The sequence below is a fragment of the Lynx rufus genome, unplaced genomic scaffold (assembly GCF_022079265.1).
Source record: "Lynx rufus isolate CCGP_SWC_20201006 ecotype Redwood Valley unplaced genomic scaffold, mLynRuf1.p SCAF_16, whole genome shotgun sequence".
In the NCBI taxonomy this organism is placed as follows: domain Eukaryota; kingdom Metazoa; phylum Chordata; class Mammalia; order Carnivora; family Felidae; genus Lynx; species Lynx rufus.
Window position 1 is genome coordinate 4,959,896 of NW_025814830.1, and position 24,356 is coordinate 4,984,251.

Genomic DNA, 24,356 nt, shown 5'->3' on the forward strand with positions numbered 1-24,356 from the left:
CCGGACTCATTTCCTCTGCTCTGATCCTCACTCTTGGTTTCCGAGAGGAGAACTCTGGGGCTGGTCTCCCGTCCTAGAAGGAGAGCCTGGGAACATGCGTCCCTTCATCATGACAGGGCCACCTGGCTGAGGTGTAATTCCGGAATCAAGGAGTGGGGAAGGACCAGCCCTACCCAGATCTCCTCCCTCAGGCCCATCCTCTCACAGGACGCCCCCTCCCAGCTCTTCCTGCCAGGTTTGATCTTGTCTTTTCTGGGTCCCCAGCCAGTACTGGGAGCCTGGGCAGAGGCAAAGGCTGAAGGGGAACAGCGGGGTCAGGGAGCAACCAGGGCCAACGGAGCCAGGGCCCTGGGGTGCTGTTGGGACCTGAAGCAGGGTAAGAACCAGGGACCCTGAAGTCCAGACCCCTCCTCCCTCAGACCTAGTGTTGAGGGAGCGTAAGTCAGGCTAAGAGCAGAATAGAAGCTAGCACTCCCCACCCCCTGGTGGGATATAGGTGACATTGCTCAGACACTCCTGAGGTACTTTGTCTTTTCTTCCTTTACTCTCATTTTAGGGGCTTTTCGAGAAGTATGGTCTTACGGGAACCCTTTTCATGTGGATTGCTCAGGCTGCAATCCTCTAGCCCGTGTCTACTCTATGGGGAGGAGAAAGCCTGTCTTTTGGCTGGATGTTACTACCCTGGGTGGGGTGGTAATGAGACCCAGAAACTTGGTGCCCTCTCTTTATTCCTGTCCTCGGGCAACGTTGTCTGTCTTGTGCATGGGACAGCCACCTGTCCAAGTAGCCAAGTGGACCAACACGGCTGCCAATCTTATGATTCCCGTGTGAGGTATCTTCCTCATTGGTCTAAGGTGATCCCCTCCACATTTCTGGTCTAGCTGCTTCCAGCCTCGGAACCTCCCACGGAGAGCTGGCGGAACCACTACTCGATTGAAAGAACATTGAACCGGGGACCGTTTCTTAGGGAAGTTGGCTGTGAAGACCTTACGTGTTGGAATGTCACTTAGATCATGGTGGATTTCTGCCTTTACTGTTTTCAATCAGTGTCCTCTATTAACTGCTACTTAAATTACCAAATTGGGTCATTCCCCCTTGCAAAACTTTTCCAGTGTTTTCCACGGGCTCTAAATGACAGTTGACTGCCCTTCTCAGCAAGACAAATTTGGTCCATACGTCAGACACCCATCTGTAGTCTGGGGGAAGCGAAGGGATGCTAACATCCCTCTTTTAGGAGCCCTTAGTCGGCTAGTCGGTGGTCATAGCGATTTCGTTCGAGGGTTGTGTCCGGTCGCTTTGGCACCGGGAACCTCTGACGTTTCCTGTGCCTGGGACACCACCAGGGAGCCGGGGGGTGGGGCGGTTGTCAGGATAATAGAGGCTTTCTCTCTAGGAGAAGCATGGGAGCTCCTCCTCTGTCTCCAAGGAGTCTCCCCTGGGATGTCTTTTAACCCACTGGAAACAATTTGGATTGCAAAATTTAGGAAAGGATTGATCTCCTGTAATACTGCATGGCGTCCGTAGGATCTAGCAGATCTCTTCTGCAGTAAACAGGGCAAATGGACAGAGGTACCCTAGGTCCAGGCCTTCACAGCTCTAAATCACGACCCAGACCCAAAGGCCTCTTGCAGAATGTGTTTGCCAAAGTGTATTTGGCTGGTAAACTCCCTCCTGACATATTGGATGTTTAGATAGGCCTCCTCTAAGTGAATCCAGGCTGTTGGAGGCAACACAGGCCATTTCCAACCAAGGGGACGCTGACTCTTTCTCTCTGTTCCTCCTCCTAACTGGTGTGAGGGCTTCTCCCTCATTCATTTCCTAGGTTAACGGCTACAATTGGAGGTAATTGTGATTAGTCTCCCTCGGGTCTGGGACTTTACGGAATATTCCCAAGAAGCTGCCGAAACTCCATTCATTTTAGGGAAATTCCCTATCTTCTCCAGCCTGACACGGACCGCCTAATTCTTCTTTGGTGGAAAAAACATGCCATCTGCTCATCTGTTCAAGTTGACAGGCTTGAGTACCAGGAGACCCCCCTCTCTCTGCTCTCTGGGCTTTTATCTACCTTTAGGCTTCTTGGCCAAACCTCACCCCTTCAGTCTTATCCCCCTCCTCCTGTTTCTGCACCACCTTGGGTGAGACCTACACAACTGTCTTCTATACCACCCTCAGTGCCTCAGGCACCATCGGCTCCTCCCTCAAGGTCAAGGAGCAAAGAGCACCCCCTTGGACCACCCACTTCAGGTTTCCCCACCAGTGTCCCAAGTCTAAAAAATTGACAATGGGGAACATATTGTCTTGTAAGTGGATACCGGTGGAACTTATTTGGTGTTTAAACTAATTTAAGTTTGTTGATTTAATTTAATTAAGATATACATGTCTTTAGGGTTATCAGCATTAAATATGAAACTTATTCTATCTAGGTTTATTAAAGGTCAAATAAGCTCATGTTGGGGGCGTCTGAATGCTTCACTCAGTTGAGTGTCCGACTTTGGCTCACGTCATGATCTCACGGTTCGTGGGTTCGAGCCCCATGTGGGGCTCTGTGCTGGCAGCTTGGGGCCTGGAGCCTGTGTGTCCCTCTCTCTCTGCTCCTCCCCTGTTCATGCTCTGTCTCTCTTTCTCTCTCTCAAAATAAATGAACATTTAAAAAAAAAGTACACTGGTATAAAGTTGAAATTCTGCTTTTCTCTCTGTTCAAAGTCAAAGTTTTCTTGGATTGCTGGTCTGCCCTTGATAAGAAAATGCAAACAAAGAGTTTTTTCTCTTTGGGAAAAAAACCAAAGCTTTAGGGTTCCTCTTTCATCAAGTCTTTAATTACTTAGTTAAAACTTCTCAGTGTTAAAGGAGCTAAGTTTTGCTAACAACTGTATAACCTTACATGTTTGCCTTTGGGATCTCTTGTTGCCATCCTGGTTAAATAAATAATGTAAAGTTTGACTATTTTTAATGATCTGTAATCCTATTTAGGATGTGCTTTGTAGCTTACTGAGGTTTTAGCAAACTTTCCCGCATTTAAATCATAAATGAAGTGTTTTTTGTTTTTGTTTTTTTTTTTTTTTTTCCAATTAGGCATTTTCTGGCATATTAAGTTACTCTGGAACCACTTTCCAACAAATAATGGTATTGCATGGGTAAATGCTAGAACCGTTCAAATATATATGTGATTCCTAAACTTTTAATGTTTTGGTATAGGGTCTTCCTTTGGTACTCTATCAAAGTATTATGTGTCTTTGAACACTGGATGACCTTGCTAACTGCATCATAATGAACTCTCATATCATATGGTGAACATGTCCATTTCTGACATTTTGTCATTTATAGTTGTGGTTCTGATACTCATCTTCAAGGAGATTAATAAAAAGGATTTTTAGGACAAAGAGAGATATTTGACATCTCCAAGATGAATACTTAAATGGGTGAGAAGCTGCCTTCAAACTGGACAAGAATTAGGAACAGTGGACTAAATGAAGTGAGGAAGAGGTTCGAGTTTTGTGACTCTCGTTGGACATATTGCCGGTCCTTTAGTGTTTGCTCTTCCAGATGAAGGGAACTTTCTCTTAAGATACCTATGACAAAGGGAAATGTGATAGAGTATTCATTTGTGTACACACTGGAGCATTTAACTTTTCTCTCTACCTAAACCCTCTACAATTCAAAGACTCTCAGTGAGTATCTGTTCACAACAATTAGAATCATTTGCATAAGTTCAGTAAGAATCTGTTCTGCTTGCAACAGGATGCCATTGGAAATATGGTTATTTTACCAAGGCTTTGACCGGAATGTCCTGTTTGAGAGACATGAGTAGACTCAGACATGACCATGCAGCTCTAAGAAACTAAGGTTGACTTTATGAAACAGGGAGCCATAAAGCCCTTTGGAAATGTTGGCCTGAAACCTTGCTCACAGAGTTCCCAGCAGCCTTACCAGTTGCGTAAAACGTCACTTCCTGGCAGGTGTAGGAACCTCAGGATAGCTTGGGGACCTCGTGAAGAGGAATTCACCCAATTCCACAGGTATTGCAGCCATGTCTGATGGCAAGTGCTTGGCTTGGCTTTTGGCCTGTAGAGGCTACTAAAAGTTCAATCTAGAGATTCCCTATAAAAGGTTCCAGCAAAGCAAACTTTAAAAGATCCTTATACTCGATCGCTATTCTTGCTGAGCTTATCTGAATAATTAGGCTAAGTTTATCAAACTAGATATGTTTTACAAGCGAATTAGGCTGGATTTGGCTATCTCTGGAAATGAGGGTTACTAGGGAGAAAAATTAGGTTTCAATAATAGACCTTAATGGATACTAAATTCTAGCTCTGATTTTCTTTAAATGTTTGCCTAAGCTGGACAACTTGAGGCACTTCAGAGATATTGTCACAATAGCACAGGTATGGACAATCTTTTTGCTTCTTATTCTGTGGGGATAATAATAGGACTCAATGGGCATAGGATTATTTGAACAACGGGAAAATGGGAAGGACTCCCCTAGCAATCATACATAAAAAAGACTTTTCTCGCTGTAAACCTATCAGTAGATAAAGACTATAGAGCTTTATGAAATTATTCACCTGAATCTAACGTATCCTTCCTAAACCTGACCCGGTGATTACTAGAAACTCACACCATATAAACCCAGGAGGTCTTGTTTATTTAGAGGATTAAAAGTCTAATACAGCAGGGGATTTAACTCCAAAATAAAAGTGCCCCCAACGAGTCCTATTATATACTCCCACTGCAGTACAGTTAGAGGGGAACTCCTCATGAGCCCCTGTATCTAAATAAAACCCGTACCCCCTTTACAGGAAGTCAATGAACAAACTAATGTGCCTTCATCTTCCTGTGAACCTGTGCAAGACCTCGAACCTGTCTTATAATGGTTGAGCTTTTCCTTTCTCATTCTCCTTTCCCCAATTTATACTAACGATTCCTTTGTACAATGGGCACAGCTTTAGTGCTGAACTCCAAAGTCAGACAGCTTGCTGGATACGTAGAGTTTTGCCCATGTCAAGCACATCTGGGTTACCATGGTGGGTCTCCCCTTTACAAGGTATTGGTTGGCACTCTCTATGTACTTGGATTTCAAAAATAGCATAGAAAGATACGATGTTTCAAAAGAAGTCTATCACTAATCAAAATGTTCCTTTCTGGTCCAGGAGCGATGTCTTGGAATTTACCAGGACATAACTGGACTTTTTCATATCCTCAACCTGTGACGGTAGTAGCTGATTTTACAAACCCACAAGGTAATACCCACCAACGAGGGCTTAAGTTACAAATCCCCACTTATCAGCATACTGTGGATGGCATATGTCAAATTTGGGATGCATATTTATGGCTCACACTCACCATGGGCTCGCTCAGTCACAAAGGGCAATTTTAGGCAGGGAACAAAGAAATGATACATATGATACGTAGTACTTACCTATGGCCCTTGCTTTCTCCAAGATGGATAGATAGATCACTGCACCTTAGAATTTGCCTGGATTCATGGGCGCCTTATTAAAACCATCGCTGCCCCAGCTGACCTTCCAGATTTAAAACAAAAGTGGGCAGGACCTGTTTCCGCTGTCATGATCACTTGGCATCCATTTTTGTCCCACGTGTAGGGTTAAAAAGTGTCATTTGGCATGTGGAAGCCCTCGATAACTAGACCGTAGGGGCATTCAATAACTCACAAAACAGCATCTGCTTACTCAACACTGAAGTCGCGCAGACGCGCAACACAGCTCTGTAAAATAGAAGGGCATTAGATGTTTTCGCTGCTGCACAAGGTGGAAGTTGTGCTCTCATAAAAACAATGCTGTGTATTGTTCCAGATTACCACAAATGTATTTCTGGGTTTCTACCTAACATGGGTATTCAAATGGGTGCTTTAAACAATCCCTTTCTTGGGGCGCCTGGGTGGCTCAGTCGGTTGACTGTCCGACTTCGGCTTGGGTCATGATCTCATTCATGGTTTGTGGGTTTCAGCCCCACATCGGGCTCTGTGCTGACAGCTCAGAGCCTGGAGCCTGCTTCGGATTCTAGGTCTCCCTCTCTCGGTGCCCCTCCCCCACTCACACTCTCTTTCTCTCTCTCTTGCTCTAAAAAATAATTAAAACAAACAAACAAAAAAACCCCAATGACTCCCTTTCCTTTAGCGATTGGTTAAATTCTTGCACTAGACCATTTTTGGCAACTACCAAAGGACTTTTATTGGAGTTTCTTTCTTGTTATTCAAATTGTCCTGCTGTATCTCATCCTGCTCCCAAGACTCCATCACTGCATTAACTTCAAGCCAACAGACAATCCTTTCTACACGAGGAGGTTCCTGTATGTTGTCCACATCGGATTCAGCTGTCTCCATTTTGGTAACTACGCTCACAGGCCCTCAACTGATCGATATTGACCCATTGTGTAATGGCACCAAGGTCCGCACAGAGAGTCGTGACACCTAGGCGTTTCTTTCCAGGAAGCAACTTGATTCATCGTGCCAGCACGGCCTCAATGGGTTGGTACCCCCCAACAAACTGACCCGTGAGTGCGGCGGGGTATGGCCTTTTATACAATTTCTAATTCTTTGCTTTCCATACATGGCAACATACGGACGTACAGTCTGATTGGGCGGTCTATGTTACGGAGTCCTGAGGAAAGTCAGGACTATGTGCCCATAGCCCGGTTGCCCTTCCTTGTCTCCTCCTTCAGGCTCTACCCTCCTACTGCCTGCTTCCTGCCCGGAGCTGTATCATATGTGATGAGAGGGTCGTGGCGGCACCGGACTCCTTGGATAAAGAATACCTCCTTACCCACATGGCGCCCAAACGTCACAGACAAGAGATGAAAACAATAAGAGAAACCGTGAGGAATTTCAAGGATCTCTCAGATTTAAAGCCTCCATTATATGGGGCTGTTGGTGAGGGGAGCTTAGAGCCTGGGAAAAGGAAGGGTCCGGCAAAAGGAAGGGTCTGGGGGCTAGGATTGGTGCAGGAGGGGGCAGGCGTGGAGAAACGGGAAGCGCTGGAGGCAAAGTCTACCGGGTTCGGAAATGGAGAAGGCTGGGATGCAGAATCGAGGCCTTGCCAGGGCTAGGAATACACTTCCCCTATAGGCCTTACCTTGCCATTTTGGATAAAAACTACAACTCCCAGCAGGCAACGGGCGGGCAATCGCTTTACAGCCCCATCCTTGCCCAGGAGCCACATGGGTATTGTAGTTTGTAACACTAGCTGAGCCAAGGAGACCATAAGGCTTGGAATCTGAGGTTAGAGCTCCCCTCCCCGCATCCCCTGTTCCCCTCCAGATGAGGCCACAATGAAAATGGCAGCGTCGAGTTTTCTGAGGAGTGTGAAACTTATCACAAACCGTGGTTTAAGAGGTAAATGCACACAGATGGGCGGGGGGAGAAGCTCCAGAATCTTTGGCTCTGGAGTCAACCTGCCTAGCTTCAAATACCTGCCCAGTCATCCCCTAGCTGGGTGGCTTTGCGGGAAGGAAGTTTTCCACGTCTAAAATGGATCCTAACGGTGCCTGGACACCAGCCCTCGCTTAGCTCAGTGGCCGGCATGGTTAAGTGGTCATTCAATTTCATTGTGGCTCCCTGAGAAGTCCCCAACGGGAATTGGCGTGCCCTTCAGACAGAGGAAACTTCCTGTACCTCACTCCTGGGGTGGGGAGCGGAGGGCTCGCACTCCCTGTCACCCTGCTTCTTCCCAGATGACACTTTCGTGAAGGAGTTCTCCGCGATGTTGACTCGGGAAAAGGAAACGTTTCGGCGCAATGTCGCTCGGTTTCACGGGGGTGAGGGAAGATGGGCTCCGTCAGGGACCACAGCCCCTTCCTCCACCAGTCCCAGGGTCTCTGCCCCCAGCCCCCTGCTTCTCTACGTCCAGCCCCTCACCTCTCCAGACCGCGCCCTCCCTTGGACCCAGAGCTCCAGGCACCCGGGTCCTTCCTCCCTCCAACCCAAGGGCCCAACCCCCACTTATTCCTTGGCCCCCCTCTCTGGTGTCCTCTACCTTTGAAACCTGATAATAATTTCTTCCCTTTCTTCAGATGAAGATTCTTGTCCCAACAAATGTGGTGAGTCCAGATTATGGGAACTGGTTTTCTATCCTTCATCCTTGCCGCGTGAATACCCAGCCTTTCTCCTCCAGCTTTGGGTCTCGGTGGTTCTTCCTTCCCCACGTCTGAGAGGTTCCTGGTCCCCAGTAGTCCTTCTGCACAGCGGACTTCCTGGCCCGCGGGTCCCCTTCTCTGGGCGCTCTTTCCTGAGACTGGTTACACCCCTCTTCAGGGAAGACTGCTTTCTAGCCCCACCCCTTGGGCTGAGCTCTAGGGATTAGGCACCTGACCTTGCCCCAGACCTTGGCCCTGCCCTCTTCGTGTAACCCCTTCTCTCAGGGTGCCGAATTACAACCTTGTTCATGCCCCTTCAGGTGTATTGTTGCAGCTTCTGAGGTGGTGCGATTCTTGCCTGCTGCACACGTACCCTTGTCGAAAGTCCACAGATTGCGGAGGTGAGAGGGCTGGCGCCAGCGGGAGGGGTTGGCGCAGGAGGGGCGGGGCCAGGAGAGAGGGAGTCTTGACAGGGCGGAGACTCAAGCTGGCACCCTAGCAAACATGGGGGGCCCAGACCCAGTGGGAGGGAGTTGAGGTAGGACCGGAAACCATGAGGAAGCACCCCACCGTCACCCCCTGTCCCCAGTGCGCCAAATCAACGTCCATGAAAAGGAAGACTTGATCCTGAACTGTGGGCTCCACTGGCATAAAATTTCTACAGGTGGGTTCCATTACAGCTTTTACAGGGTGGGCCTTTCAACCCCGAGTCCATTAGGTTTGTCTGAGCCCCCGACCCCTGTATCCACAGGCTTGTTCCCACAATCCCTGTGACCCATGATCTACCGGGTTTGACTTCTATTGATCCCCGGGGGACCCCATGCCCTTAGCAGTATACCTGAATTCCCATCACCCCCCACTGAAGTCTCCTGAGGGTCTCACCCCTGTACTACACCAGGCCTGAATTCCCCACACCTCTGTGACCCCTTGATCTTGGGTCTAGATTTCGGGGAGAAATTCTGAGACCTTGGTGTACAAGGGGAACTGGCTCACCCTGACCAAGCCCCTCGTGAGGCCAGAGGACGAAGGTAACTACCGCTGTGAGTTGGGCACCGCGGGAGTGAGCACACTGTAGGTCATCCGTTTTCAAGTCACAGGTCAGTGCTGGGGAGTTGACTGAAGTGTGGGATTCAGGGTTGTGTGTTGGGGGGACAGTCAGCTTCAGGGCATGGCTTCAAGCCACTGGGATGTGGCTTCCTGCCCTGGGGGTGGCCCCCAGCCACCTTGACCAGGCTTTCTGCAGTTAGGGTCTTGATTATCCCCTGGAAGTCCTGGGTGTTGGGGAAGGTTGGCACGGAGATAGCTTGCCTAGGCCATGACTGGCCTTTGGGACCCAATCAGGTATGCTCTTGGGTCCTCTCCTCTACCAGTGTTGACTCAAAGAATCACTGCGGAGACAACTTCCAAGTCATCAACCTTTGTAACCCAGCCATCAACGATTGGAACCCAGTCACCAGCCATTGGAACCGAGGCTGCGGAGGAAATCTGGGATGATCTTTCCCCAACCCTCGTGCCCTCAGAGTGTTCAAACCCAGAGGATATGCAGACATGCCTTCTGATAGGGGCTGCTTCTCTGGTGCTTTTTCCTGCTGATCATAGGATTTTTCACTGGGTGAGCCAACCACCGAAGAAGGCAGGGCTTGGCGTGAGGGGCGGGGTCTCCACCTTCCTAATGTGGGAGGGGTCTTGTGGGGTTTAGAAAACTGGGAGGGGCTCACCCACATGGGCGAAGCTTGGGTCATTGCTAGAAAAGGATCAAATACAGGGAGGGTGGGAGGGGTGTCCCTCAGTCAGGACCTAATCTGTTACCCCACTTTGCACCCTACCGTCCCCCAGCGTACTTTGCTTTCGGTCTGGGATGGTGATCGATCCCGTAAAGTCCAGATTCCGCACCGACAAGGCAGCTGCTCCACAGGACCAGCTTCCACAGAGTTGGCTGTCACAGAGCCAGCTGTCACATGACCAGCGCTCACACAGTTGGCTTTCAGAAACCCAGGTTCCGAAGGTTTGGAAAGTTCCAAAGGAAAAGGCCACAGTGCCAAGGCGCAAATAAAGATTTATCTGGTTGTCTCTACATCAGGTTCATTTCCTCAGGTCTGATCCTCGGTTTTGGTTTCCCCAGAGGAGAGGTCTGGGCTGGTCTCCTGTCCTAGAAAGAGAGACCGGGAACCGTGTCCCTTCGTCGTGGCAGGGCCTCACTGGCTGAGAGGTAGTTCCAGAATTAAGAAGTGGGGAAGGACCAGTCCTACCGAATTCTCCCTCCCCACCCCACCCAGGTCCGGTCCTCTCCAAGGAGCCCTGTCCCCACATTTACCATGGGTTTCCTCTTGCCTTTTCCTGTCCTGCAGCCAGTGCTGGGAGCTGGGGCAAAGCCTGACAGGAACAGTGGGGTCAGGAAGCCACCAGGGCCAAGGGAGCCAGGGTTCCGGGGTGCTGTTGGGACCTGAGGCAGGGGAAGACCCAGGCATCCGGGGGTCCACACCCAAGAGCCCGTCTCCAGCAGTCTTCCATCCCAGCACCCATGAGCTAGGCTCCCATCCTTCTCCTCCACCCAGACTTGCGAGTTCACCCCAGCCCCCAGCACGGCAACCCCACCACTGAGGGCCTAGTCTGGGGGGACCAGATGAACTTTCTAGTCTGAGAGGGGGCTGTCTGCTTTGTCCCGGAACCATAGGCGGAGCCTCCCTTTGTTGCCGTCCAATCAGACTCAGAGTTGGGTTTGTGGGCGGGGCCAAGAAAACTCCCGGGGAGCGTCGTCTCTAGCGAAGTCCGGCGGGGGGGGGGGTGGGGGGTGGGGCGGGCCAGGTAGTAACGTAGAAGGGGGAGGGTGTGGGAATTCCTTGTAGATCGGGGTGAAAGGTGACCCTGGCTCCGGTCATAAAGCCCTCCACATCACGTGACCAACGTCATCCTCTCCCCAACGACATCCTTATTTTCAGTCTTGGGAAATCGAGTGGAAGACGGTGGCCTGCTCATCCCTTACCAAAAGCCCTCAGCCTGGTTTCGGCTGTTCCGCTACAACATTCAAGGTCAAGGTCGGGCAGCGGCTGTCTAGGGTGCCTCGGGACTCCGGACACCTCGGTTTCCTAACGGAGAAGTGGGAGCCCTACAAATTGGGGCTCTTCGTCTCAGGGATAGGCTTCTTTCTCCTTAGCGATCACCTCCTCCGAGTGGGGTGGGAGGACCCTCCCCGGGGTTCTGTGCGGGCTGAGCCCTCCGGCCTCAATGGGTCCCCAAGTAGCCCTCCTGGTGGCGGCGCTAGCCGGCTGCCTGCTTCGGGCCCGGAGCTGTGTCATTTGTGATCCAAGGGTCGTGGCCGCGCTGGACGCCTTGGAAAAGGAATACCTGCCTATCCACCTCGCCCCCCGGCGTCACAGACAAGTGATGGAAAGGATAAGAGAAACCGTGAGGGATTTCCGGGACCTGCCATATTTAGAGGATACCTTTATGGGGGTTATCGGTGAGGGCAGGGTAGAGCGTGAGAATCCAGGGTGGAGGGAAAGCAGGGGTCTGGTGCTTGGATTGCTGGGGGCGGGGGAGGGACGGGACACAAGGGCTGGAGGCAGAGTCTGCTGGGTTCGTGAATGGAGAAGACTGAGATGCCGATTCCAGGCCTTCCCCTGGGCAAAGGAATACGCTATTTCCCTAGTCCTTACCCTGCAATTTTGTAAAAAAAAAAAAAAAAAAGAAAGAAAAGAAACAAAAAACAAAAAAACCAAAAAACAAACCCACAAAACAAAAAAACTACATCTCCCAGAAGTCAACGGGCGTGCCAGCCATTTACAGCCCTGGCCTTGCCCAGTAGCCTCATGGGTATTGTAGTTTTTGACACTAGCTGAGCCAATGAGACCTTCAGGCTTGGAATCTGAGGTCTAGCTCCTCTCCCCGCATCCTCTGTGTCCCTCCAGACGAGGCCACAATGGAAACGTCAGTCTTAAGTTTTCTGAGGAGTGTGAGACTTATCAGAAACAGTGCTGCAGCAGGTAAATCCACGCAGGGGCCAGGGGATGGGGCTCCAGAAACCTTTAGAGAAATGTTTTTTGGTGAGGACGGGTCTGGTAGTCGCTCTGGAGCCCACCTGCCTGGGTTCAGCTTCCCGCCCAGTCACCCCTTGCCGTGTGGCCTTGAGGGAGGAATTTCCCAGGTTTGTCCCCTCCAAAATGGGTCCTAACGGCGTCTGCATGCAGGCGTCACTTTGCTCAGCGGCGGCATTGTTAAGTGGTCATTCAATTTTCACTGTCCCTCCCTGAGATGGCCCCAACGTGGAATGCCAATCTCTTCACACAGAAGGAACTTCCTCCTGGGGTGGGTGGGGAGGGGAAAGCACTCTGTCACCGTGCTCCTTCCCAGATGACTCTTTCGAGAAGGAGGTCTCCAAGATATTGGCTCGGGAAAAGGCAACCTTTCAGAGCTACATCCTTCGGTTCCAACGAGAGGGTGAGGGATGATGGCTTCTGTACGCGACCACAGCCCCTTCCTCCAACAATCCCAGGGTCTCTGCCCCCAGCCCCCTGCTTCTCTGTGTTCACTTCCTCCCGTCTGCTGATCCCTGGGACCCAGAGATCCAGACATCCGGGTTTTTCCGCCTTCCAACCCAAGAGCCCAACCCAAAACGTAGTTCTTCGTCCTTTCTCTCAAGTACTTCATCTTTGATCTCATTTTTTTTTTTCTATCGAGGCAGATTTATGTCCCAACAAATGTGGTGAGTCCGGATTATGGGAGCTGGTCCTCTATTCCTTATCCTCGCTGAGTTAATACCCAACCTGTGTCCTCCCTTGTTGGTCTCGATGGTTCTTCATTCTCCACGTCAGAGAAGTTCCTGTTCTCCAAGTCCTTCTGCACAGCGGTCTTACTGGGCAGCGGGTCATATTCTACGTGTGCTCTTTACTGAGCCCGGTTCCATCAGTCTTCCCAAGTACTGCCTTCTAGCCCCACCCCTTGGGCTGACCTCCAGGGATTAGGCGCCCGAGTCCTCCCCAGACCTTGGCCCCGCCCTGTCCGTGTAGCCTGGCCTCTGGGGGCCAATACCGCTTCGTTCATGCCCCTTCAGGTACGATGTTGCAGCGTCTGATGTGGTGCAGTAATTGCGTCCAGGACAATTACATTTGTCGAAAGTCCAGAGATTGCGGGGGTGAGAGAGCTGGGGCCAGCTGCAGGGGTTGGCAAGAGAGGGGCGGAGCCAGAGGGCAGCGTGAGTCTAGAGAGGGCGGAGACTGGAGAAAAAGCAGGGCGGAGCCCAAGGGGAGGGAGTTGAGAGAGGGCCAGCAACCTTGAAGAAACACCCGACCTTAATCCCCTGTCCCCAGTTCGCCACATCAACGTCCATGAAAAGGAAGACATGATCCTGGACTGTGAGCTCAACTGGCATAAGTTATCTCAAGGCCTGACCTATTACAGCTTTTACAGGGTGGGCCCTTCAACCCCATCAACCCCAAGTCCATTAGACTTCTGTGAGCCCCCACCTCTATATCCACAGCCTTGGTCTCATGATCCCTATGACCCATGACCTACCAAGTTTGACTTCTGATCCCCGAGGACCCCATGCCCTTAGCAGTATACCCTGGACTCCCGTCTCCCCCAGTGAGAGCCCGTGACGCTCTCACCCCTGTAATTCCCCAAGCCCTGAATTCCCCCAGGCCTCTGTGACCCCTTGAGCTTTGGGCCTAGGTTTGGGGGAGCAATTCTGAGACCTTGTTGTACAAGGGGAAACGGCCCACCCTGACCAAGCCCCTCGTGAGGCCAGAGGATGCGGGTAACTACCGCTGCGAGTTGGGCATTGAGCGATCCGGCCCAGCCACGGTCATCCATTTTCAAGTCACAGGTCAGAGCTGGGGAGTCCACGGAGGTGTGGGAATCAGGGTCCTGGGTTTGGGGGATGGCAGGCAGCGTGGGGCGTGGTCTTCGGGTTAAAACTTCCCTTCGGGGTGTGGATTCAGGCCACGGGGGTGGGGCTCCCTGTTCTGGGTGTGGCCACCGCTCTCATTGACCGGCCTTCCAGCAGTGAAGGGCATAATTATCTCCTTGAAGGCCTGGGTCTTGGGGGAGGTTGGCGTGGAGAGAGCATGCCTGGGCCAGGGCGGACCCTTGGGGCCTGCTCAGGTCGGCTCTTTCCCTCTCCTCTGTCAGTGTTGCCTCAAAGGATCTTTGGGGCGATAACGTCCAAGTCTTCAACCTTTGTAACCCAGCCATCAACCGCTGAAACCCAGTCACCAACCATTAGAACACAGTCCCCAGCCATTGGAACCGAGGCTGGGGAACTCTGGGGCGACCTTTCCCCAACCCTCCGGCCCTCCGAGTGTTCAAACCCCAAGAACGTGCAGACAGGCCTTCTGATAGGGCTGCTGCTCTGGTCCTTTTTGCTGCTGATCCTGGGCTTTGTCACCGGGTGAGCCAACCACTGAAGAGGCAGGACGCGGAGAGAGGGGCGGGGTCTCCACCTTCCTACTGCAGGAGAGGTCCTGTGGGGGGTGGGGCTTGGAAAACTGGGTGGGGCTTACCTAGGTGGGCAAAGCTTAGGCGACTGCTAGAAAATGATCAGATATTAGGAGGCTGGGGGCGGTGTCCCTCACTGGGGACCTGATCCTTTACCACGTTTTGTGCCCCACCCTCCCCCAGCATACTCTGCTTTCGGTCTGGGACGGTGATCGATTCCATAAAGTCCAGATACCACACCGAAATGGCAGCTGCTCCGCGGGGCCAGGCTCCATCGAGTCAGCTGTCACAGAGCCACGTTCTCAAAGTACCGAAGGACAAGGACACAGGGCCAAGTCACAAATAAAGATTTATCTGGTTGCTGAAATGTCAGATTCATTTCCTCGGGTCTGATGCTCAGGTTTGGTTTCCTGAGAGGAGAGCTCTGGGGCTGGTCTCCTGTCCTAGAAGGAGAGACCCGGAAGCGGGGTCCCTTCGTCTGAGATGTGGGCAGGGCCACCTGGCTGAGATGTAATTCCAGCATCGAGGAGTGGGGAAGAGCCAGCCCTACCCAGATCAATTCCCCAGGCCCATCTCTTGACAGGACGCCCCCTCCTCACTCTTCCAGCCGGCTTTCCTCTGGCGTTTTCCTGTCCCCCAGCCAGTGCTGCGAGCCGGGGCAGAGGCAAAGCCTGAACATGAACAGCGGGTTTAGGAACCAACCAGGGAGAACGGAAACAGGACGCCGGGGTGCTGTTGGGACTTGAAGCAGGGTAAGAATCGGGGACCCGGGGATCCTCACGCCTCCTACTTCAGACCCAAGAGCCAGTCCCCAGGCATCTCCCATGAGAGCACCCAGGAATTAGGCTCCCATCCTTCTCCTCCACCCACGCTCATTAGTCTGAGTCACCCCTCTACCCCAACCCGACCACTCAAGGGCCTCATCTGGAAGGAATAGATGAAAAGTTCTAGCGTGAGAGGGGGCGGTCTGCGTCATCCTGGAACCATAGGCGGAGCCTCCCTTTGTTGCCGTCCAATCAGACTCAGAGTTGGATTTCTGGGCGGGGCCAATGGAGCTTCCGGGGAGTGTCTCTAGGGAAGTCGGGGGCCCAGTGTAGGCAGGTAGAAGGCGGCGGCTGTGGGATTCCATTGTACATTGAGGCGATCCTCGAGCCTGACTCCAGTCATAAAGTTCTCCACGTCACGTGACCAACCTCACCCTGGCTCCAACAACATCCTTAATATGATTCATGGCAAAATAGACTGGAGGGAGGTGGCCGGCTCGTCCCTCTAAATGCCCTCAGCCTGGATTCCGCTATTCAGTGAACCCTACCTGTACTCGAGGGTACAACCTTCAAGCTCAAGGTCGGAGAGCGGCTGTTCAGGGTGCATCGGGACTCCGGACTCCTCGGTTTCCTAACCGAGAAGTGGGAGCCCAACAAATTGGGGGTCTTGTCTCGGGGAAAGGGTTCTTTCCCTTTAGCGATCACTTTCTAGCGATCACTTCCTCCTCCGTGTGGGGTGGGCGGACCCTCCCCATAAAGTCCAGATAGTCCTGGTGGGTTCTGCTGGGGCTGAGCGCCCTGGGGAAATGGGTCCCCAAGTTGCCCTCCTGGTGGCGGCGCTAGCCGGCTGCCTGCTTCCTGCCCGGAGCTGTATCACGTGTGATGAGAGGGTTGGGAAGCAGTTGGACGCCTTGGAAAAAGAATACCTGCGAACCCACCTTGCCCCCGGGCGGCACAGAGAAGTGATGGAAAAGATAAGAGAGACCGTCGACAATTTCAAGGACCTGCCAGATATACAGTCCACCTTAAATGGGGCTGTCGGTGAGGGCACGGCAGAGCGCGGGAACCCTGGGTCCTGGGAAAGGAGGGGTCTAGTGTTAGAATTGCTAGGGGCAGGGGGCGACGGGAGGGAAAGGCTGAAGGCAGAGTCTACTGGGTTCCAGCGTGGAGAAGGATGCAGAATCCAGGCCTTGCCAGGGCTAGGAATTCACTTTCCCTACGCCTTACCTTGCCATTTTTGGATAAAAACTACAACTCCCAGCAGGCAACGGGCGGGCAATCGCTTTACAGCCCCATCCTTGCCCAGGAGCCACATGGGTATTGTAGTTTGTATCACTAGCTGAGCCAAGAGAGCTTAAGGCTTGGAATCTGAGGTTAGAGCTCCCCTCCCCGCATCCCCTGTTCCCCTCCAGATGAGGCCACAATGAAAATGGCAGCGTCGAGTTTTCTGAGGAGTGTGAAACTTATCACAAACCGTGGTTTAAGAGGTAAATGCACACAGATGGGCCGGGGGAGAAGCTCCAGAATCTTTTGGCTCTGGAGTCAACCTGCCTAGGTTCAAATCCCCCCACCGCCGGTCATCCCCTAGCTGCGTGGCCTTGGAGGAGGTTTTCCGCCTCTAAAATGGATCCTAACGGTGCCTGGACACCAGCCCTCGCTTAGCTCAGTGGCCGGCATGGTTAAGTGGTCATTCAATTTCATTGTGGCTCCCTGAGAAGTCCCCAACGGGAATTGGCGTGCCCTTCAGACAGAGGAAACTTCCTGTACCTCACTCCTGGGGTGGGGAGCGGAGGGCTCGCACTCCCTGTCACCCTGCTTCTTCCCAGATGACACTTTCGTGAAAGAGTTCTCCGCGATGTTGACTCGGGAAAAGGAAACGTTTCGGCGCAACGTCGCTCGGTTTCACGGGGGTGAGGGAAGATGGGCTCCGTCAGGGACCACAGCCCCTTCCTCCACCAGTCCCAGGGTCTCTGCCCCCAGCCCCCTGCTTCTCTACGTCCAGCCCCTCACCTAACCCTCCCTTGGACCCAGAGCTCCAGGCACCCGGGTCCTTCCTCCCTCCAACCCAAGAGCCCAACCCCCACCTATTCCCTGGCCCCCTCTCTGGTGTCCTTAACCTTTGAAATCTGATTATCATTTCATTCTTTTCTCCAGGTGAGGATTCTTGTCCCAACAAATGTGGTGAGTCCAGATTATGGGAACTGGTTTTCTATCCTTCTTCCTTGCCCCGTGAATACCCAGCCTTTCTCCTCTGGCTTTGGGTCTCGGTGGTTCTTCCTTCCCCACGTCTGAGAGGTTCCTGGTCCCCAGTAGTCCTTCTGCACAGCGGACTTCCTGGCCCGCGGGTCCTCTTCTCTGGGCGCTCTTTCCTGAGACTGGTTACAGCCCTCTTCAGGGAAGACTGCCTTCTAGCCCCGCCCCTTGGGCTGAGCTCTAGGGATTAGGGGCCTGACTCCGCCCTCGACCTTGGCCCTGCCCTCTCCGTGGAGCCCCTTTTCTTGGGGCGAATTACAGCCTCGTTCATGCCCCTTCAGGTGTATTGTTGCGGCTTCTGAGGTGGTGCGATTCTTGCCTGCTGCACACGTACCCTTGTCGAAAGTCCACAGATTGTGGAGGTGAGAGGGCTGGCGCCAGCGGGAGGGGTTGGCGCAGGAGGGGCGGGGCCAGGAGAGAGGGAGTCTTGACAGGGCGGAGACTGAACCTGGCCTGTTAGCAAAGAAGGGCTTAGACCCGGTTGGAGGGAGTTGATGGAGAGCCTGGAAGCACGAGGAAGCACCCCACCATTACCCTCGTCCCCAGTGCGCCAAATCAACGTCCATGAAAAGGAAGACCTGGTCCTGGACTGTGAGCTCGACTGGCATAAAATTGCTACAGGCGCGCCCGGTTACAGCTTTTACAGGGTGGGCCCTTCAACCCCAAGTCCATTAGGGTTGTGAGCCCCCGACTCCTGTAGCCACAGGCTTGTTCCCACAATCCCTGTGACCCATGACCTACCCGGTTTGCCGTCTACGGATCCCCGGCGACCCCACGCCCTTACGGGTATACCCTGGACCCCCATCTCTCCCCTGAGGTCTCGTGATGCTCTCGCCCCTGTACTTCCCCCAAACCCTGAATTCCCCAGGCCTCTGTGACCCCTTGAGCTTTGGGTCTAGGTTTGGGGGAGCAAAGCTGACAGCTTGTTGTACATGGGGAAATGGCCCACCCTGACCAAGCAACTGGTGAGGCCCGCGGATGCAGGTACCTACCGCTGCGCGTTGGGCACTCCGGGAGTGAGCCTATTCTCGGCCATCCGTTTTGAAGTCACAGGTCAGTGCTGTTGACAGAAGTGTGGGATTCAGTTTCCTTGAAACGAAGTGTGGGATTCAGTTGGATTAAAACTTCCTGTCAGATGTGGTTTCAGGCCACGGGGGTGTGGCTTCCTGGCCTGGGTGTGGCCCCATGCCACCTTGACCTGCTTTCTGCAGTTAGGGTTGGGAGTATCTCCTGGAAGGCCTGGGTGTTGGGGACGGTTGACGTGGCGAGAGCTTGCCTGGGTCAGGACGGGCCCTTGGGACCCTCTCAGGTCCGTTCTTTTCCTCTTCTCTATCAGTGTTGCCTCGGAAAATCATCTCGGTGATGGTGACATCTTCCAAGTCTGCAACCATTGTAACCCAGCCATCAACCATCGGAACCCAGTCACCAACCATTGGAACGCAGTCACCAGCCATTAGAACCGAGGCCGAGGAGGAAATCTGGGATGACCTTTCCCCGACCGTCGTGCCCTCAGAGTGTTCAAAGCCCGAAAATGTGCAGACCGGCCGTCTGATAGGACTGCTTCTCTGGTGCTTTTTCCTGCTGATCATAGGATTTTTCACTGGGTGAGCCAACCACCGAAGAAGGCAGGGCTTGGCGTGAGGGGCGGGGTCCCCACCTTCCTAATGTGGGAGGGGTCTTGTGGGGTTTAGAAAACTGGGAGGGGCTCACCCACATGGGCGAAGCTTGGGTCATTGCTAGAAAAGGATCAAATACAGGGAGGGTGGGAGGGGTGTCCCTCAGTCAGGACCTAATCTGTTACCCCACTTTGCACCCTACCGTCCCCCAGCGTACTTTGCTTTCGGTCTGGGATGGTGATCGATCCCATAAAGTCCAGATTCCGCACCGACAAGGCAGCGGCTCCACAGGACCAGCTTCCACAGAGTTGGCTGTCACAGAGCCAGCTGTCACATGACCAGCTGTCACAGAGTCCGCTTTCAGAAACCCAGGTTCCGAAAGCTGAGAAACTTCCGAAGGAATAGGCCACAGTGCCAAGGCGCAAATAAAGATTTATCTGGTTGTCTCTACATCAGGTTCATTTCCTCAGGTCTGATCCTCGGTTTTGGTTTCCCCAGAGGAGAGGTCTGGGCTGGTCTCCTGTCCTAGAAAGAGAGACCGGGAACCGTGTCCCTTCGTCGTGGCAGGGCCTCACTGGCTGAGAGGTAGTTCCAGAATTAAGAAGTGGGGAAGGACCAGTCCTACCGAATTCTCCCCACCCCCACCCAGGTCCGGTCCTCTCCAAGGAACCCTGTCCCCACATTCACCATGGGTTTCCTCTTGCCTTTTCCTGTCCTGCAGCCAGTGCTGGGAGCTGGGGCAAAGCCTGACAGGAACAGTGGGGTCAGGAAGCCACCCGGGCCAAGGGAGCCAGGGTTCCGGGGTGCTGTTGGGACCTGAGGCAGGGGAAGACCCAGGCAACCGGGGGTCCACACCCAAGAGCCCGTCTCCAGCAGTCTTCCATCCCAGCACCCATGAGCTAGGCTCCCATCCTTCTCCTCCACCCAGACTTACGAGTTCACCCCAGCCCCCAGCACGGCAACCCCACCACTGAGGGCCTAGTTTGGGGGGACCAGATGAACTTTCTAGTCTGAGAGGGGGCTGTCTGCTTTGTCCCGGAACCATAGGCGGAGCCTCCCTTTGTTGCCGTCCAATCAGACTCAGAGTTGGGTTTGTGGGCGGGGCCAAGAAAACTCCCAGGGAGCGTCGTCTCTAGGCAAGTCCGGCGGGGGGGGGGGGGGGGCGGGCCAGGTAGTAACGTAGAAGGGGGAGGGTGTGGGAATTCCTTGTAGATCGGGGTGAAAGGTGACCCTGGCTCCGGTCATAAAGCCCTCCACATCACGTGACCAACGTCACCCTCTCCCCAACAACATCCTTATTTTCAGTCTTGGGAGTGGAAGACGGTGGCCTGCTCGTCCCTTCCAAAAGCCCTCAGCCTGGTTTCGACCTTGACAACATTCAAGGTCAAGGTCGGGCAGCGGCTGTCTAGGGTGCCTCGGGACTCCGGACACCTCGGTTTCCTAACGGAGAAGTGGGAGCCCTGCAAATTGGGGCTCTTCGTCTCAGGGATAGCTTCTTTCCCCTTAGCGATCACCTCCTCCGAGTGGGGTGGGAGGACCCTCCCCGGGGTTCTGTGCGGGCTGAGCCCTCCGGCCTCAATGGGTCCCCAAGTAGCCCTCCTGGTGGCGGCGCTAGCCGGCTGCCTGCTTCGGGCCCGGAGCTGTGTCACTTGTGATCCAAGGGTCGTGGCCGCGCTGGACGCCTTGGAAAAGGAATACCTGCCTACCCACCTCGCCCCCGGGCGTCACAGACAAGTGATGGAAAGGATAAGAGAAACCGTGAGGGATTTCCGGGACCTGCCATATTTAGAGGATACCTTTATGGGGGTTATCGGTGAGGGCAGGGTAGAGCGTGGGAATCCAGGGTGGAGGGAAAGCAGGGGTCTGGTGCTAGGATTGCTGGGGGCGGGGGCGGGACAGGAGGCAAGGGCTGGAGGCAGAGTCTGCTGGGTTCGTGAATGGAGAAGACTGAGATGCCGATTCCAGGCCTTCCCCTGGGCAAAGGAATACGCTATTTCCCTAGTCCTTACCCTGCAATTTTGTAAAAAAACAAACACACAAACCCACACAAAAAACAAAAACAAAAAAACTACATCTCCCAGAAGTCAACGGGCGTGCCAGCCATTTACAGCCCTGGCCTTGCCCAGTAGCCTCATGGGTATTGTAGTTTTTGACACTAGCTGAGCCAATGAGACCTTCAGGCTTGGAATCTGAGGTCTAGCTCCTCTCCCCGCATCCTCTGTGTCCCTCCAGACGAGGCCACAATGGAAACGTCAGTCTTAAGTTTTCTGAGGAGTGTGAGACTTATCAGAAACAGTGGTGTAGCAGGTAAATCCACACAGGGGCCATGGGAGGGGCTCCAGAATCTTGTATAAAAATGATTTTTGGTGAGGACGGGTCTGGTAGTGGCTCTGGAGCCCACCTGCCTTGGTTCAGCTTCAGGCCTGGCCACCCCTTAGCTGTGTGGCCTTGAGAGAGGAATTTCCCTGGTTTGTCACCTCTAAAGTGGGTCCTAACAGTGTCTGCACGCCAGGCGCCGCTTAGCTCAGTGGCCCGCATTGTTAAGTGGTCACTCAATGTCACTGTCCCTCCCTGAGATGGCCCCAAGGTGGAACGCCAGCCTCTTCACATGGAGGCAAACTTCCTGCATCTCCTCCTGGGGTGGGTGGGAGGAGGGGAAGCACTCTATGTCACCCTGCGCCTTCCCAGATGACACTTTCGTGAAGGAGTTCTCCGCGATGTTGACTCTGGAAAAGGCAGCCTTTCAGGGCTATGTCGCTCGGTTCCAAAGAAAGGGTGAGGGAAGATGGGTTCCGTCAGGGACCACAGCCCCTTCCCCCAACAGGTCCAGGGTCTAAGTCCCCAGCCCCTGCTTTCTATGTCCAGCCTCTCACTTCTCCCCACCGCGTCCTCCCTGGGACCCAGAGATCCAGACATCCGTGTCCTTCTTCCCTCCATCCCAAGAGCCCAAACGCAACCTATTCCTTCTCCCCCCTCTCATCTCCTTTAACAGGAATCTGATAATCCTTTTTTGTTGTTGTGTTTTTTCTTCCTTCTGAGGCAGATTTCTGTCCCAACAAATGTGGTGAGTCCAGATTATGGAAGATGGTTTTTTATCCCTCATCCTTGCCCCGTGAATACCCAGCCTTTCTCCTCCGGCTTTGGGTCTCGGTGGTTCTTCCTTCCCCACGTCTGAGAGGTTCCTGGTCCCCAGTAGTCCTTCTGCACAGCGGACTTCCTGGATAGCGGGTCCTATTCTCTGGGCGCTCTTTCCTGAGACTGGTTACACCCCTCTTCAGGGAGGACTGCCTTCTGGCCCCGCCCCTTGGGTTGACCTCTAGGGATTAGGGGCCTGACTCCGCCCCAGAATTTGGCTCTGCCCTCTCCTTTTAGCCTCGCCTCTCAGGGCGAATACAGCCTGGATCCTGTCCCTTCAGGTACAATGTTGCAGCTTCTGATCTGGTGCAGTAACTGTAAAAAGCAGTTTCACGCTTGTCGAAAATCCAGAGATTGTGGGGGTGAGAGAGCTGGGGCAGCCGCAGGGGTTGGCGCAAGAGGGGCGGAGCCAGACTTGTGACGCTGCCCGGGGGGGCGGAGACTGTAGCCCGCCCACCAGAGAAGGTGGGACCGCCACCAAGTGGAGGGAGTTGAGGGAGGACCAGGAACCTTGGAAGAGGCAAAGGAGCACAACCCCTCTCACCGGTGCTCCAAATCAACGTCCATGAAACGGAAGACCTGATCCTGGACTGTGAGCTCGACTGGCATAAATTATCTCAAGGCCTGACCTATTACAGCTTTTACAGGGTGGGCCCTTTAACCCCAAGTCCATAAGGCTTGTGTGAGCGCCGACCCCTTCATCCACAAGCTTGTTGCCACAATCCCCATGACCCATGACCCACCAGGTTTGACTTCTAGGGATCCCCGGGGACCCCATGCCCTTACCAGTGACCCTGGACTCCCATCTCCCCCACTGAGAGCCCGTGATGCTCTCACACCTGTACTGCCCCAAACCCTGAATTCCCCAGGCCTCTGTGACCCCTTGAGCTTGGGTCTAGGTTTGGGGGAGCAATTCTGAGACCTTGGTGTCCGAGGGGAAACGGCCCACCCTGATCAAGCGACTGGTGAGGCCAGAGGATGCGGGTAGCTACCGCTGCGAGTTGGGCACTGAGCGATCGGGCCCAGCCACGGTCATCCATTTTGAAGTCACAGGTCAGAGCTGGGGAGTCGACAGACGTATGGGACTCAGGGTCCTGGGTTTGGGGGGCAGTCAGCTTCAGCGAGCGACCTGGGGGGCCTAACTTTCTGTCGGGGTGTGGTTTCAGGCCAAGGGGGGGTGGCTTCCTGCCCAGGGTGCGGCCACCTCTCACAGTGGCCTGGCTTCAGGCAGTGAGGGGCGTGCTTATCTCCTGGGAGGCCTGGGTCCTGGGGAAGGGTGGCGTGGACAGAGCTTGCCTGGGCCGCCACCACCGGCCCTCCCAGGACTGCTCCTTCTCTCTCCTCTGTCAGTGTTGCCCAAAAGAGTCATTGGGGAGATCCCGAAATCAAAGCCCGGGACCCAGTATCAGCGGTTTGGATCCCTCAAGCCGTCAGAGTGTCTGAATCCCAAGGACGTGCTGAGAGGCTTTCTGTTCGAGATGCTGATCTGGGGCTTTGTGTTTCTGCTCCTCGGCTTTGCCACCTCGTGAGCCGCCTCCCGGAGAAGGCAGGGCTTGGGGCGAGGGGCGCGGTCTCCAACGTCCTAACGTAGGAGGGGGTGTTAGGGGGAGGGGCTTAGAAAAGAGGGGCGTGCTTACCCAGGGCGGCGAAGCTTGGGTCATAGAAAAGGATCAGATATAGGGAGGCAGGGAGGGGTGTCCCTCACTCAGGACCTAATCTGCTTACACGATTGCACCCCACCCTTCCCCAGCGTACTTTGCTTTAGGTCTGGGGCCCTGATCGATTCCGTCAAGTCCTGGGTCCGTACCGACAAGGCAGCAGCCCCCGAGGACCAGGGTCCACAAAGTCGGCTGTCACAGACCCAGCTATCACAGAGCCAGGTGTCACAGACCCAGCTTCCCAAGGTACCGAACGAAGAAAAGGCCACAGCACCAAGGCTTAAATAAAGATTTATCTGGTTGCCTAAATATCGGATTCATTTTGTCCGGTCAGATTCTCAGTTTTGGCTTCCCGAGAGGAGAGCTCTGGGGCGGGTCTCCTGTCCTCGGAGAGACTGGGAAGTCAGTTC

General features: G+C 53.7%; 3 protein-coding genes and 1 pseudogene across 3 annotated transcripts; all 4 read left to right on the plus strand.

Moving 5' to 3' along the window:
- Positions 1 to 6,783: 6,783 nt before the first annotated feature.
- LOC124511711 (izumo sperm-egg fusion protein 1-like) lies at positions 6,784 to 10,141 on the plus strand (annotated as a pseudogene).
- A 1,172-nt stretch (positions 10,142 to 11,313) lies between these two features.
- On the plus strand, positions 11,314 to 15,266 carry LOC124511913 (izumo sperm-egg fusion protein 1-like). Its single transcript, XM_047079308.1, has 9 exons — positions 11,314 to 11,548; positions 11,997 to 12,071; positions 12,439 to 12,525; positions 12,770 to 12,790; positions 13,139 to 13,219; positions 13,395 to 13,495; positions 13,756 to 13,909; positions 14,215 to 14,473; positions 15,128 to 15,266. The coding sequence occupies exons 1-9, from the start codon at positions 11,314 to 11,316 to the stop codon at positions 15,264 to 15,266; spliced, it is 1,152 nt and encodes a 383-aa protein (XP_046935264.1).
- An 824-nt stretch (positions 15,267 to 16,090) lies between these two features.
- LOC124511076 (izumo sperm-egg fusion protein 1-like) lies at positions 16,091 to 19,558 on the plus strand. The gene is made up of 9 exons (XM_047077956.1): positions 16,091 to 16,325; positions 16,697 to 16,771; positions 17,111 to 17,194; positions 17,439 to 17,465; positions 17,819 to 17,899; positions 18,084 to 18,184; positions 18,437 to 18,590; positions 18,874 to 19,141; positions 19,366 to 19,558. Exons 1-9 carry the CDS (start codon positions 16,091 to 16,093, stop codon positions 19,556 to 19,558), a joined length of 1,218 nt encoding a protein of 405 aa, XP_046933912.1.
- A 1,173-nt stretch (positions 19,559 to 20,731) lies between these two features.
- Positions 20,732 to 24,255, plus strand: LOC124511777 (izumo sperm-egg fusion protein 1-like). Its single transcript, XM_047079143.1, has 9 exons — positions 20,732 to 20,966; positions 21,386 to 21,460; positions 21,842 to 21,928; positions 22,197 to 22,217; positions 22,570 to 22,650; positions 22,818 to 22,936; positions 23,188 to 23,341; positions 23,639 to 23,813; positions 24,039 to 24,255. The coding sequence occupies exons 1-9, from the start codon at positions 20,732 to 20,734 to the stop codon at positions 24,232 to 24,234; spliced, it is 1,143 nt and encodes a 380-aa protein (XP_046935099.1). The 3' UTR covers positions 24,235 to 24,255.
- Positions 24,256 to 24,356: the final 101 nt, after the last annotated feature.

Excerpts from the sequence above, each read along its gene's own strand:
- LOC124511913 (XM_047079308.1), top strand. The coding sequence starts at position 11,314 with ATGGGTCCCCAAGTAGCCCTCCTGGTGGCGGCGCTAGCCGGCTGCCTG. Across the intron at positions 11,549-11,996 it reads TACCTTTATGGGGGTTATCG|ACGAGGCCACAATGGAAACG; the intron begins GTGAGGGCAGGG and ends GTGTCCCTCCAG. Across the intron at positions 13,496-13,755 it reads CCTATTACAGCTTTTACAGG|GTTTGGGGGAGCAATTCTGA; the intron begins GTGGGCCCTTCA and ends CTTTGGGCCTAG.
- LOC124511076 (XM_047077956.1), top strand. The coding sequence starts at position 16,091 with ATGGGTCCCCAAGTTGCCCTCCTGGTGGCGGCGCTAGCCGGCTGCCTG. Across the intron at positions 17,195-17,438 it reads CGTCGCTCGGTTTCACGGGG|GTGAGGATTCTTGTCCCAAC; the intron begins GTGAGGGAAGAT and ends TCTTTTCTCCAG. Across the intron at positions 19,142-19,365 it reads ATCATAGGATTTTTCACTGG|CGTACTTTGCTTTCGGTCTG; the intron begins GTGAGCCAACCA and ends ACCGTCCCCCAG.
- LOC124511777 (XM_047079143.1), top strand. The coding sequence starts at position 20,732 with ATGGGTCCCCAAGTAGCCCTCCTGGTGGCGGCGCTAGCCGGCTGCCTG. Across the intron at positions 20,967-21,385 it reads TACCTTTATGGGGGTTATCG|ACGAGGCCACAATGGAAACG; the intron begins GTGAGGGCAGGG and ends GTGTCCCTCCAG. Across the intron at positions 21,929-22,196 it reads CGCTCGGTTCCAAAGAAAGG|ATTTCTGTCCCAACAAATGT; the intron begins GTGAGGGAAGAT and ends CTTCTGAGGCAG.